Source organism: Lytechinus variegatus, chromosome 15 (assembly GCF_018143015.1).
Source record: "Lytechinus variegatus isolate NC3 chromosome 15, Lvar_3.0, whole genome shotgun sequence".
Classification (NCBI taxonomy): domain Eukaryota; kingdom Metazoa; phylum Echinodermata; class Echinoidea; order Temnopleuroida; family Toxopneustidae; genus Lytechinus; species Lytechinus variegatus.
In genome coordinates this window covers 21,030,887-21,048,942 of record NC_054754.1, presented here as the reverse complement: position 1 = coordinate 21,048,942, position 18,056 = coordinate 21,030,887, and the positions used below count along the sequence as shown (strand labels likewise).

The 18,056-nt window shown below is 39.6% G+C and overlaps 1 protein-coding gene across 1 annotated transcript; it reads right to left on the bottom strand.

Annotated features, from left to right (window-relative positions):
• Positions 1 to 1,040: 1,040 nt before the first annotated feature.
• LOC121428320 (cubilin-like) lies at positions 1,041 to 16,715 on the bottom strand. The gene is made up of 15 exons (XM_041624879.1): positions 16,294 to 16,715; positions 14,901 to 15,290; positions 14,336 to 14,698; positions 13,147 to 13,512; positions 12,288 to 12,665; positions 11,540 to 11,908; positions 10,787 to 11,155; positions 10,099 to 10,476; positions 8,990 to 9,128; positions 8,416 to 8,606; positions 6,100 to 6,278; positions 4,946 to 5,343; positions 4,042 to 4,147; positions 2,373 to 2,586; positions 1,041 to 1,375 (listed from the first exon to the last, which is right to left on the bottom strand). Exons 1-15 carry the CDS (start codon positions 16,349 to 16,351, stop codon positions 1,200 to 1,202), a joined length of 4,074 nt encoding a protein of 1,357 aa, XP_041480813.1. The 5' UTR covers positions 16,352 to 16,715; the 3' UTR covers positions 1,041 to 1,199.
• Between the last annotated feature and the right edge of the window lie 1,341 nt (positions 16,716 to 18,056).

Here is an 18,056-nt window from a genome sequence, read left to right as displayed (position 1 = left end):
CCTCTGTTTGAAAGGCCAGAGTCAGAACCACTAGACAACGGCGCACCCAGTCAATCAGAGTCCAGGACGACACTCGTGTTTTGATTCACCGATTTTCGACAAAGGTTGCTTTGTTATGAAGGGCTTTTGATATAAGATTATCTGCGTTATTGAAAGCGTCAGCGAAGTGGTTGCTAAAGGCATGGTCACACCGCCCGAGCGTTGTCGGAGCGATCGTGGAGCGGAGAGAAAAAAAATCATCACCGCTAGCTACGTTCACCATTTTTGATTTCGATTGGTTTTTTTTTCGATTTTGTTTTCGATCCCCCCCCCCCAATTTTGTGAAACGAAATTCGACCCTCTCTCCCTTCCGCTCCACGACCGCTCCAACAACGCTCGGCCGGTGTGACCATGCCTTAAAGTGCCCTTGCATCAAGAGAAGACAGCGCGGTGTAGGGCACCGCTGATGTATCCCTGGACCCATAACGAGCTCTAAACACTGCGATATTGTGAGCTCCGGATATCGGATTATTTAAAGGACAAGTCTACCCAAAAAAATACTAAATTCGAATAAAAAGAAAAATATCCAACAAGCATAACAATGAAAATCTTATCAAAATCGGATGTAAAATAAGAAAGTTATGACAAATTAAAGTTTTGCTTAATTTCACAAAACACTTATATATGCACATGGGTATGCGAACGAGGAGACTGATGACGTCATCCACTCACTATTTCTTTTGTATTTTATTATATGAAATAGGGAATATTCAATTTTTCTCCTTGGCAAGTGAATTAACGATCCCTCCCTGTACAAATGGAGTGAGCATTGTTTTATACTATATGATTCAGTCAAGTTGGTCATTATATTGTCAAATCTATAAAAAATGAAATATTGTATATTTCAAACAATAAAAAACAAAAGAACCAGTGAGTGAGGGACATCATCGACTTTCTCATTTGAGTTGTGTATATCACTGTTTTGTGAAAAATAAGCAAAACTTTAAAGCGTCACAACCGTCTTATTTTACATCCGATTTTGATGAAATTTTCAGCGTTTTGCTACTTTGAATTTTCTCTATTTATTCAAATTAACAATTTCCAGGGGTGGACTTTACCTTTAAATGATTATCAACACTTTACTCCAAATTCACCTCTTCACCTCTTCCCTTTGGCGCGTCACTGTTGTCACTGACACGTCACGACCTCACGATCAGTAATCATGCCTCGATTAGGGGCTCGCTATCAGAATCTTCATCTTTCGCCGGACTTTTGTAACCTTTTGACCTCTGTTGACCCTTCGAGAATGTGACGTAGGCCATCATGACCCCTGCAGCCAGCATTATTCCGGACACGCCCATCGCCACCATTTTGTTCATATCGCCACTGTAGTTACCTGGAGGGAAATCAAATATATACCATATTTTGATCTTACTTGCAATGCGTCTCACAGAGAAGGTAAACAAAGTCAACGCATATACCGACAAATTGATTCATGTTATTAAACCAAATTAGATTATTTTATTATTACAGGACGGGAATGTTCCCGATAATTTATCACACGTATACTTAAGTGTGACCAAGATGTGACAATTCAATATTTTTTTCTGCTCACTTTATAGCCTATTATTCTCTCAATCAATGGCCACCGAAATGAGAGAATGCACCCTATGATATAAAATACAAGTAAAAATAAAATAATACGAGGCATGGTGAATAGATTGGCAACAACAAGCTTCATATACGGCATCTTATTTGCAAAGTTTGCGCCAAAAAGGCGCAAAAATCAAGACAACTTAACGCCGAGAATTTTGTGACCTTATTCGTAAGATTTGGGGTAATTTTTTTTTAATTTGTCACGATTCTCATGAATTTTGTTCATTCTGATCAAGTATAGCAGCATCATACATTCAGTCCAAAATATAGACATTTTCAGATAAAAAAATTGACGACAAAAAAATCCTAACATTCGCGACAAAAGGGTGTATTAAAAAGGTCGAGACCATCAACGCCGCAACAATTTTGCAACCTAATTCGTGAAGTACAGATGCGTTCAACATTTTCCAATAAATCCTTTTCCTGCTATCTATTTAGCAAAATACATTCTCTTGAAAAAATCATTATTCACGTATTCATGAACGGTTTATTAGTCAAGCTATGTCTGAAGAAGAAAGAAAAATGGCAACATTGTCAAAATAACATTAATTGTCAAACTTGTACCATGATCACGAAATTTGCAAAACTTGCTTACAGAGTGGCGCAGAACTCGAGAAAAAATAAAACACCGCAGATTCATCGATAAAATTTGGAACCATGATCTTTAAAACTTTCTGGATTGTCACCCATAATCGAGTGTACTTTTAGGACAACGTACACAATGAATATTGGCCTACCTGACGATGACTTTGCATGCCCGGATTCATCTATCCCCCTCCGTTTCCGCTGAGGGGAGAGCGGACCGTTTGAGACGGTGTGGGGCTGGGAGCTCGATCCCCGAACCTGCGAGATGGTCGCTGTTCTCTTTGCTCTTTGACTCACACAGCCTTGGGCACAGCGCGAAGATGAATCACTGCCGTCACACACTAGCACCTCACAGTGTATGAACACCTAGCACATATGAAACAAAGAATGTTGAAAAAAAGTCCCACCAAGTTTCCAAGAATGCATACAGCATTTCCATTTATTTAAATGCAGGATAATGAAAGAGCACTGACGATTAAATTCCTTGTTCATCATGTTCATAGGTTCCGCGACCGGGGATCGAACCCCGGACTTTCAAATGTCTAGTTAGGCGCCTTAGACCTTCGGCCAAGGCACCTTTATTTTAGAGGAAGGGTAGTATTTGGAGAGGGGTGCTTTGATTATTATTTGTTAGTAAATAATACGACTTTGAACTGTATAAAATTAGAATATATTTACCATTTAGCTGAACAAATTTGATAACAAAAAACGGCTGAAAATTATATCTAATAAATTCCAGTCTCTAATGACGAACGTGTCCCCCATCAGAGTTCATATTTATATTAAAAACATATATGGCTCTCAAAAGAAGGGGAGGGGCACGACCCGATTGTACCCCCCCCCCCCCCCGATCCGACGGGGGCTGGATGCCACAAACGGTAGAGGTATACATGTAGTACCAATTCGTTTGACTCTCAAATCATTCTTAACTGTCTGGGAAAGAAAAATAAGATAATAGTCATCACCATTAAAAGAATTATCAAAGAGCATATAGTACACATAACAAACATACCATGTAAATGAATTATGACATGGTTGGCTTCCCATAGATTTAGCACAGAGTAAGACCACGGTCTATGTTAAACCCGACTTCAAAATACAGGCCTATATATTAGCAAGAATTACTGGACCGAATACTACACAATTTATGCAGAGTAATATCATACTACGTTCTGAGTGACTTATTCGACATTGCCATTGTTATTCTTCCACTGGAAGGAAATTTAGTGACATTTACATAATTATTATGAAATCTTGAGCAATGACAACTCGCACGCAATGCTGGCAGGAAGATAAAATACAGAGATTGTGTCCTGAAATTGCATAGCATACCCCGTCTTTGCATATGTAGTTCCATTAACACACATACTTCGGAAATCTCAAGCTTATTTCATTTTTTTTTCTGTAATGATATTCGAATGAATCGGATGCACATGTAGTATTAGCAGCAAGATGATTCAGTACTTTAATGTCACCTTATTGATTGCACCATCAAAGAGAGGTCAGTGTTCTATAAAATTAGACCTATGCCGTGAAGACGTTCTATATTAAATGTTTCAAGAGTCGATAAAAATCATGTTATTTTCTTTCGACTAATTCTTCCAAAGCTACAAACTGGATCATTTCAAAACTTTTCAATTTTTACCTTGTCGCAAATTCCAAACCAAATGTTTATAGACGTCTATCATGATAATGCCAACAATATTCACTTAGAAGTAGGGTCCTAAATTCAAGGTAATTAAGCCAATACATATCTGGTAAAACAAAGGGGCAAATAAAAATGAAAAGAAATCTTAACTCAAGGCCTAATTTTCCGCATACCTGGTCATATTCTCCGATAAAACCGAAAGCCAGTAGAGAGAAGGCAGACATCATCGGGTCATCTAAGATGTTATCATAGAACACGACCGTTGGATCTTTAGCACATCTGAAGACAATGAAAACCAATTTAACATCGTGAAAAAATACACTTACACAGAATCGACTACTAGTATAATGATAATAATAATAAAAACATATCCGATTGGTCGATGATTTACAGCCTCTCTAAAGGCTGTCTAGCATGCATTAAATCATCCTGTTATTTTGTCTATTTTTTAAATTATATCATTCTTATTTAAAAATAATACTTTTCACCTTATGTAGGATGGTTTATACATCGGAACGATGTCTCTTAGATACGACGCCTCTTTATCATTGTAATGCGTACTTTTTATCCACTCCTTGGGAGCATTCAAACGAGAGTTCCTAAACTCATTTGCAAGGCATACTACATAGGTATTCACACCGAGGGAGCCCGTTAAACAGTTCGGTGGATAGTGAAAAAATGTGAACTGACGAATTGTCAATGGATTCTAGGCCGTGGTGGGACTCGAACACGAAACCCTCTGGTAACATGGCAAGAGAACCGCTACATCACGACGATTCTGACAGAGAAGGTATATTGCAGAATTCGAGCCTGTACGATTAATGCGCGTGTAGCCACTTTCCATTGGTATTGCAGTGTTTCTCTTGGTCAATTAAGTGTATGGACATGTTGTTTATGGAAGAATCTCTAGCAACCTTTGTCAAGGTTCGATGTAAAGCACCGTAATAGCATTAGATTAGTGTAAAATTGAGTTCATTTTACATTATGGAAATAAATGCTGTTTGCAGCAAAGAAGGTATTTCAGAATTTAAGCAGAAACATCATTATATAAATGGTGCTGCATATACAGCCACTAACCCATCGGTGATGATATGATATTTCGCCTGGTCAAAGGGGAAAGGATGCGGCGTGGCCCAGCAGGACTCGATCAGCACCGTCACGTCAGTTACCGCGGTCAGATTGACCGCGAAGAACACCGGTTCACCGAGTGGTATCCTCTCATCCTCTTCCGCCCGTTCAGCGAAGTTGGCATCCTTGTACCGCGCGAGCTCCAAAGAGAAATTGCCAAATCCGATTTCGGAGAAAGAGACCACGCCGACTTGCGGATGGTAACTGTTGCCAAGGATGACGTGCCGATCGAAAGAACACGTGACCGGTATGTGTAGGATAGCGTCTCGTGTGACCGTCTCGCCATGTTTGGATCTTGGTTCGAAGTAGGTGATGACGTTGGAGAAGGTAATGGTGTCTTCTGTTTCCTGATAGTATCATAAAACGAGACCACAATTACAAACTAACTAGTTAAACTGACTAAAGCTGGGTGTAACTATTATCATATTTCACTGACTTCGGGTCCCAACTGACTTAGAAAACGGTCTGGACTGCATTATATAAGCCAATCGACTAGGTCTTGTTATTTTGCAACAGGTTTCCTATTTAATCTAGCAACTTTCATTAGTTTGGCTTCAGAGTGAATGGGAAGTCTGGATTGCTGAAACAATGGAGAGAGAGGTCAGGGTTTAGGGGAGAAAATGTGGAGGAAGAAGAGGAGGCTTCCTAACACCAATATCAACGGCAGGCCAATCATCCAATGACGCAGACTAAAGGCCTGCTCTGCAGTTTTCCGCGGTCTGGAAACGGAAACCTTCACGAAATACGAATTCATGGAATTTGACGGAAGTCCCAATTTTTCTGGCCCCGAAACAGATAAACCAAGAAAAATACACTACGAAAAATCATATGACAAAACAAACATCCTTGTGCAGAGAATAAAACCTCCAAAGGATGTCCATCAAATCTGTTTCGCAATGTTTTCGAAAAGCTATATCTGCATAGAAATTTGCAATCTTCATTTTTTTCTATTGACAATTTTTATTGAGATATTGATCAGTCAGCGAAAACACGGATAGACATAATGTTCAGAACACGGAAGAATGGAACTGGTATTTTAGAATACAGAAAAGTGGGGTTTCTGACGTAGACCTACTTGAAATCTTCAAACCAACTTGCTTTACCTCCAATGTAGTACCACAGTCATCGAACGACGTCGAAATCGCAACTTTTACACTGTCGTGATCGTAACCAACGCAGGAACCATCGGTGAGAAAGACGTCGGTCGCACCATCGCCCGGCGCCAGGAGAGCGCGATCGACGAGGACCGTCATCGAATTGCTGTCACACGTGACATCAGCACCTGTGTATCATATTAAGAACAAGGGGAATGCCTCTGGCCGTCTCACCTGCATCACGCGGTTCAATATAGCAGCAGTGCTGACTTTGAACACTACTCTAACTCGCACAAGATGTTCAGTGATACATGGTTACTCTTATGTCCACTTTTTATGAACTAGACCAATAAACTTACAGAGATATGATGGTTATTCAACAAAAAAACCCAACATGGCCAAAGTTCATTGACCTTACATGACCTTTGACCTTGATAATGTGACCTGAAACTCGAACAGGATGTTCAGTGATACTTGATTACTCTTATGTACAAGTTTCATGAATCAGATTCATAAACTTTCAAAGTTATGATGGTAATTCAACAGATATACCCTATTCGGCCAAAGTTCATTGACCTTTGACCTTGGTCATGTGACCTGAAACGCGCACAGGATGTTCAGTGATACTTGATTACTCTAATGTCCAAGTTTAATGAACTAGACCAATAAACTTTCAAAGTTATGATGGTAATTCAACAGAAACCCCCGATTCGGCCAAAGTTCATTGACCCTAAATGACCTTTGACCTTAATCATGAGACCTGAAACTTGCACAAAATTTTCAGTGATGCATGATTACTATTATGTCCAAGTTTCATGAATCAGATCCATAAACTTTCAAAGTTATAATGGGAATTCAACAGATATCCCCAATTCGGCCAAAGTTCATTGACCCTAAATGACCTTTGACCTTGGTCATGTGACGTGAAACTCATGCAGGATGTTCAGTGATACTTGATTAAGCTTATGTCCAAGTTTCATGAACTAGGTCCATATATTTTCTAAGTTATGATGACATTTCAAAAACTTAACCTCAGGTTAAGATTTCGATGTTGATTCCTCCAACATGGTCTAAGTTCATTGACCCTAAATGACCTTTGACCTTGGTCATGTGACATGAAACTCTAATAGGATGTTCAGTAATACTTGATTAACCTTATGGCCAAGTTTTATTAACTAGGTCCATATACTTTCTAAGTTATGATGTCATTTCAAAAACTTAACCTCAGGTTAAGATTTGATGTTGACGCCGCCGCCGCCGCCGCCGCCGCCGCCGCCGTCGCCGCCGCCGTCGCCGTCGCCGTCGGAAAAGCGGCGCCTATAGTCTCACTTTGCTTCGCAGGTGAGACAAAAACCAATAGCCAATCAAATTTGCGCTTCGATTCTCATACTGTTAAGGACAATTAATATCATCCAATCAGGATCAGTGTGTCAACTCTGTAACTAATTATATTAATTCTAGTGTTACAGATCGAGGACCATGGAATTGAGCAGAAGATTCATCATCCTAAATCCATGTTAAATCTAATTTGAGAACATACAGAGTAGCTTATAAATGGTTATGGTCGTAGAAGATTGTGTTTGTAGCGCAAGATTCAAAGATCACAACAAATTCAATATCTAATGCTTAGCGAAGAACAAAATAATGACAATAAAAATTATGTTCAACATTGTTTTGATTGTCATTTATTTTTTACTTGTCATTTGTTTTTTAATTTTCAGGAGAATTATTCACTAACAAAATAGTACATGCATCTAGAGAACATCAGGGCTCCTCAGTCGCGAGGCATCAACTATAACATACGACTACAGATTGGTTTACAATGTTCTGGAAACAGGAAAGCATTTCAAAAGTCAACCACCATTCATAGATTCAAGTCAGTAAAGTATTTTTCCCTTGTCCGCTTGTTTTGTCCCTCTTTCAATTCAGAGACCAGATTTTAGCGCAGATAGTTGAGAAGTAGAAGGATATCCAGTACGCTAAATGTATGATTCGCAAAAAAAAATATTGCTCAGCCACTTATGGAGAATTCAAGAACAGAGTACAAATATTTCGTCGATTGCCCTTCAAAATAGCAAAGAATACTAAAAGGTCTTTGGCAAAAATTTGAAAACTGGAATAGCAATTTCATCCTAAGTTGTAGAGCTTACAAACAATTGCAAATATTCATTAGTCCAGAATCAAGGAATGAATTGCTTTTTACCACTTTTCGACAAAGACTTTTTTGATGTTTTTTGACATGACGAGCATATAACAATGCGTGTACATTGTGCTGTTTCTAATCCTCCTTACGTCACCGAGAGACGGCTCCTAATTTATATTTACCTTCTCCACACGTAACGCCGGCGTCCTCCGAATGACCGCAGTTGTTCGTACCGGTTGGCATGGCGTGAGTGCAATCAATTACATGCTTCTCGTCTCCGCTACACTGAAGATCATCCAGCCATATCTGTCCTGTTCCTGGTCCAAAGTAAGCCCTGGACCAGAACGCAATCACGGTCCTGAACCCCAACATCCTAGAGTATAAAATGACAACGCATAAATGCCAAACATCTTACAGAAAAGTTAGGTGTTTTCAACGAAGTTAATGTTAAGACAATAGTGTTAAATAGATTAGCTATAATTTCGAGGTGTTTTGACGGGTACTTGGCAACTGCAACTCACTAGGGTCTTGACCCTGCGGGTAACGTTGCGTATCATACCACATACGCCAAAGAAAAGACCAAAATAATGTACTGACTCTAAAATCCATGGCAAACTTTGTAGGAACTTATGCCTTGCAGAAATACCCTTCTTGCTTACTTTGTACATTATTTCTTATTATTCAAGATTGCAAGAAAAATCCTAGCAACAAACGCGAACCATTCATTCAAATGATCTACTCCTGAATTTGACGTACCTACAGACAACTGTGGCGTCCTCTCTGCCCCAGTCATCATCGCAGACCGTACCCCAGATGTTGTTATGATAGAGTTCGACACGCCCTTCATGAGGCCCACTGCCACCTACCAAACGGATGTCACTGGTAGGCGGATTCCCTGAGAGAGAAGGGTAAGAGAGAGAGGGGGAGAGGGGGGGGGGGGTACGAGAATCCAACATTTTTATACGGTTCATCGTGATGCTTGGTAAAACTAATGGGGTGTTGCAAGAAACTTGCGATCATTTACTACATGGTATACCGTAAACCACTTCCGCGATTGGCCATGCCACCCTGCAAACCTTCAAACATCATCTGATATTGCCAAGAAGTTTATTATTCATAGCACGGAAGGTTACATTGTTTTTCAGCACATTGATCAATTTTTACCATAAGTATCATTGGTGATTTTATCTTGTAATAATTGAAGAAAATTTAAATATTGATATTGTTTCTTCTTTTGAAAGAGACACTATTGTAATGTACACTCGTGAACAAGTCTTGAGACTCGAGACCTGGTAACTTGATCGGACTAGATGGTATTGAGGCTTTGAATATCATTGGAATTGAGCCCAATGAAAAAAAAATCGCCAAATCTCAGGCATTCGATATTTGTGAAACGTAACTCTTGCCATTTTTTCCAACTCATAGGTTTGAACAATGGATTACTTTCTTTTTAAATCCTATCCCCTTTACACTGTACATAATAATATATTGTCATATTCTAACCAGGGTAGCCACTTCACTTCCGCAAGCTGTTTTCCAGCTCAAAGTGGGCTCTGCTCTTAGTGACCCCGGCACTAGCAAGGCTACCGCAATCGCACGCTCAAGCATTCGATAATTTTTTTTTTTTCTACCGTGCTACCATCTACCCATATACTCTCCTGGGAGGAGAGTTTAAAGTATAGATAAACGCATTGCCAAAGAACGCGAGTGTTGCGGTGGGATTCGAACCCGGGTTTATAGTTCTGAGATTTATCCACTCGTCAACAGCACCTCTATATTGATATCATTGTTATTTTTCATTTATTTATCTATTTATTTTATTTTTTTTTTTTTTTGGGGGGGGCAAATACAATAGAAAGACCTACCTCCCAAAAATGTAACGATAATGGAAGCGCCTCTACCACTTGTAGCCCGATTCGAGTAAAAACGGAGAGCCATTGCGTTTCCGGTGGCGTTTACCTCTGTCGGAAAGACAGACCCAGACGCACGATACAGTTCCGGGTCAGAAAAAGCACTTCCGTCGTGAAGGGAGAGGAACGAGTTCGAATCCGTTTGGAAATCAACAAACTGGACAGAGATGTGTGTATCTGAAGGACTCGTCACGTACCATCGGCAGTCAAAGTGATCCCCGTTTGTGTCTGGGTAGTTAGGTGTTGTAGAGAGGAAGGTTCGTGTATCGAAATCTAAAGGAATCCCACCCCCACAGGTAGCTAGTGCAGAAGAGTCGTCCCAGTTTGGAGGAACTGTAAATAAAGACATGGTGACAATTAATTCCCAAGCGTTCCTTTCAATTTGGTTTGGCAGTGGGCTACCAGTACCACTTGACATAGAATGTAAAACAAACATGAAAAACAATGTTCACCCTATTAAATATTTCAAATTAATTTCGTTGAACCTTTGAAACTTTTTAATGCCGATTGAATGTTTGTTTGGGTCTTCAAGTCGAGTTTGATAATTTGATATAAGGATTTCCAGTCATTTCGAGTAACGTCCGTTCAAGATATCGAAAGGACTGGGCTTCCATATTTTCTTTTTTATAAGTCAGGTGCTTACCATTGAGATTGACCTTTGCCTTCAGCCCTCGTGCTGTATCAGTCATGGATGAGTCATAGAATCTCACAAGGAGGGAGTTCTTAGACCCAACGACCGTTGTTGCAAGGTTGTTGCCTGATATCTCGGTAACAGGTTCGTCCTCGTCGAATACGTACACGTATGTTGTCACATCCGTGTCGAGATCGAAGATTTCCAACGTGAACACCATGCCATTTTCTCCACTGAAATACCATCTGCAGTCGAAACTTCCGGTCGGTTGGAGGCTTGGGTAAGTCGGCGAGGTAAAGGTCAGACTTGTTGAAGTAGAATACATGTCTATGCTTCCACCACACGACGTCATGACGGTCGTTTCATCCCAAGAGAACGGATCTACAGAAGAATAAGATAGCTTAAGGATAGGGTATATTGCTCCTCAGGAGGAGGTACCAATCGGAAAGAATTTGAGTTTCATTTCAGTAGAGGATAAATTGAATTCGAGTTACTGAAAAAACATATCTCAAAAGAAAATTATTCTGCATCGGGCACATTATAACCATTATTCATTGGATATGACATTTGTTCGACATGAAAGCTCATCTCGGCCTATGTTCGAAGGTCATAGACACATCGTTTGCACTTTCCTCAAATGGATTGCATGGTGACATGTTCATTGCTGTTTCGGTATCGTATCGCTAGGTATTATCATGGGCATCGAGTCAGAATATGTTTCTGGTGTCATTAGATCTAGTAATTTGTTTACGATTGTTTCGGTACCTGATATTACGACTACTGCCGAAAACCCACGCTCCGGGTAGGCAGATGGAGAGTCTGCAAACACGATAGTCACACCCGGTCCAGATGACAGGAACGGTGTCGGAAGGGTCTCCCCTTTGATAATGGCCACATCCTGCTGCAAAGCGTTCACGGCGTCGTACACGTTCAGAGTGGCGTCAATGGTCTGCATATCGTTGACTTCAAAGGAAACTGCTTTATCCTCTTGACACGTTACGTACCAGTAACAGAGTGTTGAGGCAAGGACCGCAGAGGGCGTGGTATACCATGGGGTCTTAATGGCAGAAGATGGTTGGGTGACATTTAAATTGAGTTGACCGCCGCAAGAAATATCTGGTTCAGGACTGGCAGCTATATATATTTATACAAAAATAGTAACAAGAAGATTGTTGCTGTATTGCTGTAAATCGTCATTTCATCTACTGATAACATCATAAAACACACACTTGTCCACGTCCAACGATTTCTCGGGAAGTAAACGTACCACTCCTTTACTAGGAGTAGGCCTCTGAATGGTTAAGACAGTAATGACAAACGTCACTAGATTGACATAATTTCGTGCATAAATGGGTAAACTTCGTAACCGCTCTAACCTTACAATACACTGTTTGCCACATCCAGTGCTTAGAATAGATTGCTGATAGCATTGCTACAATCTGAAAACAAGTCTTAACGTCTATCACGTCTCATTTTTAATCGAAATTAAGACTATATGAACAATCATACGCACCGTCAATGATACTGACTTCCGCCAAGAGTCCACGGCCGTTCATGTAATCAGACAAATCGTTGTACAGGACAGAGACTCCGTTTCTAGAGGAATGAAAAGGGGGTAAAGCGCCCTCACCGGCGATGCTTGATACCGTTACAACCGGGCTGTTGACACTATCAAAGACATGTACGTATCCGCTCTGCGTCTCGATGTCAAGAATGTCGATCCGGACGCGGGTGTTTGGGGGACTGATGAAGTACCAGTAGCACGCGGTGTACTGGTCGATCGTTGTACCATAGTTTGGAGATGAGAACGAAAGTGAAGGTAAATGGTTCGGATCGAGGGTTATGGATCCTCCGCACGATGCGAGGGTGTTCGATGAATCCATAAATATGTCTGATGAGCAAAGAATGGGTATAGAAAGTGTAAACAAGTGCAGGCACATAAAACATCAGATTTGCAAATTTCATTTCAAAACATTCTCTCAATTGCATTTTACGAGAGAGTAATTGATCACTCAGAATTACTCAAAAAACGCAATGTTTTCATGAGAATGGTGGCATTGTAAATAATACGAAGTCATAGTATTGTTTACTTGTCTACGGCAGCAGTACATTGTGTATATCATAATGTAAAATTTGTTAAAATAATATTTCGCATAAATAATAATGAACCCAAAGTCTTACAGGAACACACGTCCACTATTAGGATTTGTTGGTGTTCATCTTGAAATACCCATTGACAATATTCTTTACTGATCCCCTTTTCTTTCTTTATCTCTCACTTTCTCGTGTATTCTTTCGTTCTCTTCCCCTCTCTTCCTATATCTCTCCGTCACTCCTCATGATAAAAAGAGTCATTTTCGACATAGGCACACCTGATATGATGCTCACATTCACAGTCACTCCTTGGCCCGGGTCCCGCCAATTCGAATACATCCAAATAACCGCTGTGTTGTCCAACGTCATGAGCGTATCCACTTCAAAACTCCCGGATAGACTGGCAATCGGTGTGTTCAATCCGCTCCGAACGTCGAGGTAGACACCGGGCCCGGTATCCATGTCCGACATCTCGACGGATAATTTGGATCCGGTTGGGCCGTTGACGAACCAGTAGCTTCCGAAATAGACGCCCAAATCGGTGGAGAAGTTGTTCGACTGAAAGGAAAAGCTTGGTTGGTCTTCGGTGAGGGTTATGTGACCTCCGCTTAAGAGGTTGATAGCATCTTCTTCAGCCGTAGTATCTTGAAAGCAAAGAAATTGATGACGGCAAGTTTTTATGCATCTGAAAAGGGGTGTGCATTTTATTCGAAGTCATTATTTCGTGGTCTAAGACGGTGCTTTTTAAAAGGTCTCTTCACAAATTTCATGAATGTATTCACGTACATATAATGAACAATCAGTTATTATCAAAATTAAATTTATTCTCATGCGAACCTTTTAAGAAAAGACCGTACAGGATGGGACGTACGATAAAGTCAGCTTGCACGTGGGGTGGATTTTTTTTTAATCTGATCCCAGAATTTGTGGAATGCATCAACAATATTTGTATAAACAGAGATATCTCGGTGTACCAACGAGAAACTCTTCGGCCAAGCCTGTTTGGCCTCGGAAAACTATCAGGCCAGGGAGATGGAAGCATTTTCCATTTGCATTATACAAGTACGTCTGCTGGTCATAGTCATAGAACTCATTCTTTTCTTGGAGGTTTATATCCAAATGTTGTCTAATTCCCCTGGTAAACAGACGATATTTCCCCTTTGGATGGAATATAGAAACTCCTTTCATGGTTTATTGTACTCAATATCAGATCCCCTTGACCATTTTTATATACACTCTTAAAAATATTGGGCAACATGCCTTCTATCCACACAACAATCGGTTAAAACCTTATTAAATTCTGGGCAGTTTTAAACCAATTATGTGTCATTTGGGTGAAGACTACTCAGTATTGGTTGAAAACTACCCAGAGTTGGAAAAGTTTTTGAACCAAACCAATCGTTGTGTGGACAGTATGTTGCCCAACATTCTAAGAGTGTAGGCATACATGAAGGTGTATCAACTCACCATTGTAGAAGACCTCAAATCGTACATACGAGGCAGACTGGATTTCATAGGCATCAAAGAGACAGTTCATTTGGTTGGTACCCGACACTACTTCGTGAGGAGTAGACCGGATATTGGAGAATTCGGCCAGCCGGTTTCCTATCGAGTCGGCAACCATGAAGTAATCGTAGAAATCGAGACGCACGTCGAGAAAGCGGAGCATGGCTACTGTAGACGGGGGCGTGGTTATTTGCCAGACACAGTAGGCGGGGTTACTGCCGGCTTCCTGATTGGTCACCTCAATTTCAAAAGATGAAGTTGATTGGTCGAGATCTATGGTGCCACCACATTGGCTGGGGTTAGCCGATAAAACACCAGAACTTTCTAGTAAGACCGAGGGAGAAATCGAGCGATGTAGTAAGTATATGTATTTTTAAACGGTGAATGTGCATAAATAATATTAATATTTCAATCACCGACATTCTCTCCATTAGAAACCCTTAGTGGCTTAAAAGATACATCTAGAAGTATTTAAATGAATATTTCTCGAAATGGATAGGCATACGATATATTTTTTTCAACTCACTTGATTTTGGTTTCAGGACCATTACATGGAGGACCGCTGTTCCTTTGAAAACTGGCCCAGACTCAAGCTGAATCGTCAAGGAATTACTCTCACTGACGAAATCCAGTTCCAAATAATCCCTTATATCAATTCCATCTCCACTCATCATTCTATCGCCGTCAAAGACCGTAAGCGATTCGTTTTGTCCAATATCAAGGTCAACAACCTCCATTTTGATGACGTTACCAGTGGGAGCGTAGAAGTACCAGTTGCATTTACTTCCGGGGTCACCGAATCCAAACGGAAAAGTCGGCACCTGTATCTGATATGATGGCTCCTTGTCGTGCAGTGTGAGAAACCCGTCACAATATGGTGTTACCGTCTGCATGTTATTGATGTTCTCACTGCATACTGATAGAATGTAAAAAAGCACAATCATAAAACAATATTTTCAACAATTTATATATAAAATGTAAAACGCCTCGGTCATTTAAGCAAATTCTCCTCCCCAATGTAAAAAAAAAATAATAAAATCACAACTACTCAAGGTTTAAAGAATCCACCCGACCTTACAGAGGTCAATGTGTGCCCCCCCCCCCCCCGTAGAAGAATTGAGCCATAATCATCAAAAATGGGAGACAAATGGTTACCATATATGCTCTAAAAGTGACTATAATTATTTCAAGCTTTCAGCTTACGATAGCTGGCCTCTGCATTTAAATTTAATTGTTATTGTTTACATGAATTATGTCTATATCTATACAATTTTCACCTTTGTAATTTGATCATTATGTATGTTTGATGCTTTATCATTATTATAAATTTGTAATTATGATTTATTATTATTGATAAATGCAGAAATACCTACTTAAAAAGAAAGAGCTGAAATAATGACGAGAAAAGGAACCTATTAAGGACTGCTTTTAGTGACTCATGAATAGGATGCATATCTCACCAATCCGATAGTGCGAGATATTCCAACCTTAAAACTGGACATTCTACACATTATTTTGGTTGTAACCAGGATAAAAAAAGTACCTTACTAAACAATAATCAACAAATTTCATGCAAGCGTGAAACGCGAGCCAAAAATTCGTGATATTCCAACCTGAAATTTGGACATTCTAAGCATTTTTGCAACCATGAATAACTTGCTAAAGAATATTTGATGAGGGCGCGAAGCGCGAGCAAAAAATATGATTTTTTAACCTAAAATGTATAATGTTTTACTTCAAAAAGGGTATTTCATTTTGATATAGGGAATTTCCCGTTTTGACAAAAGGCATTCTTTCATACGGCGAATGGGGGGTAGGGGGAGCACACCCTGCCTTAAATCTATATTCAACATCATAGTCATTTGACATATTTTACACACTGTTTTTAAGAAATGTAAAAACATATTGTTAATGCTTACCTCGTTGAAATAGAAAGATAAATAGACCCAATCTGAGGCACGTCGCACGGTTAGCCATTTCAATAGGCCACTTCACACAGTATATTTTACCACACAGACACGATGATAAGTACAAGATATTTAGATTTCTTCTACTTTTCTCTATAAAAGTCACTTCAAAATCTATGATTATTTTCACCTTTCACATCGACACACTGATCTCTTTACAGAAGCACTTAAAAAAGTACAAATACTTTTCCTGGCTTTACTTTTCTTATTCTTGTGAGCTTTCTTGATTTTCATATTCTGGCGCATCACTCCGTGATATTCGTACGCGTAAGAATCGAGTTCAGCTTCACAAAATTCGTTGCTGTGACTGCAGGGATTGTCTTATCGCTGGCACGAAACATCCGTGTTTATAAGTCGATTAAAAGTCGATTATGAAGGAGGACTGTAAACATATAATCAGATAACAATAGTTTACTAGATTTGACAGAGTGACCCGATTAGGGGCATGTTTGTACTAATTAATATTTGGTAGGATCTTTTCTTGGTACTTCAATGTGTATTATATCTATATGGCAATGTTGCTCAACCTATGACGTCGATCGTTCTCACAAATTTTGTTATTGCGCCACGCAAAACGTTTCATATGCAAGGGCAATATTCTCAAACATTTTTTTTCTCTTTTAACATTTTCTTCTTGTTCTTGATCTCCTCCTTATTCTTCTTCTCATTCTTCTATTCCAATAGCATAAAAAATAAAAGTGGTGATGGTAGTAGTAGTAGTAATAGTAGTAGTAGCAGTATAAGTAGTAGTAGTACGTAGGAGTAGTATTAGTAGAAAAAGGAGTAGAGTAGCAGTAGAGTAGTAGTAGTAGTAGTAGTAGTAGTAGTAATAGTAGTAGTAGTATATAGTAGTAGTAGTAGTAGTAGTAGTAGTGGTAGTAGTAGTAGTAAATAGTAGTAGTAGTAGTAGTAGTAGTAGTAGTAGTAGTAGAAGTAGTGGTACAAGTAGTATTTATGAGTAGGAGTAGTATTAATCATGTTAATAGGAGGAGTAGTATTAGTAGTAGTAAGTATATGTAATAAAATGATTCTATTTTAATACTACTTTACAACTACCACTACTAGTATTCTTCTTCATCTCCTTGTTCTTCTCAAATAGTAATAGTGATTTTTTTAAAAAGTATTTACCTACTGCTGCTTGACACCAAATAAGGAATACGTAAAACTGATGAGTACAATAATTAAAATATTTAATCAAATCTCTTCAATGATTATGGTGTTTCCTTTTGATTTGTTTTACAATGATTGTACATGAAAATATACATGAATATTGATAACAAAATATAATTTAACTTAATATCAATAGTTGACTCAAGCCCCCATCACCTCTTCTGGCCTGACATGCCCCACTCGGCCCTGGTGGTCGGTCCAGTTCCTGGCCTCCGCAGCTTGCGATGTCTCTACCACTCGGCCTCCGCAAACAGGTTTTCCCCTTGATGAGTAGCCCCCAGATCAGAGAGATGTGACTTCGACGAATTAGTGGACGAGATCGAGCCCCCAAAGATGACATGGATTTTGACGAATCATGTCGGTGGAGAACCGGTAGCAGCTGGGGTCGTTATCTCGTCACCGACGTAGTTCCTCAGTTTTAACTTCGACTGCCTATACTAACATCTGTGGTCTATTCTAGCTTAGGTGGTTCTCCCTGAATTACTGAAATTAACCTCCTAATATACCCTGCCATTACTAAGACTAACTTTCTATAAAGTAATTCA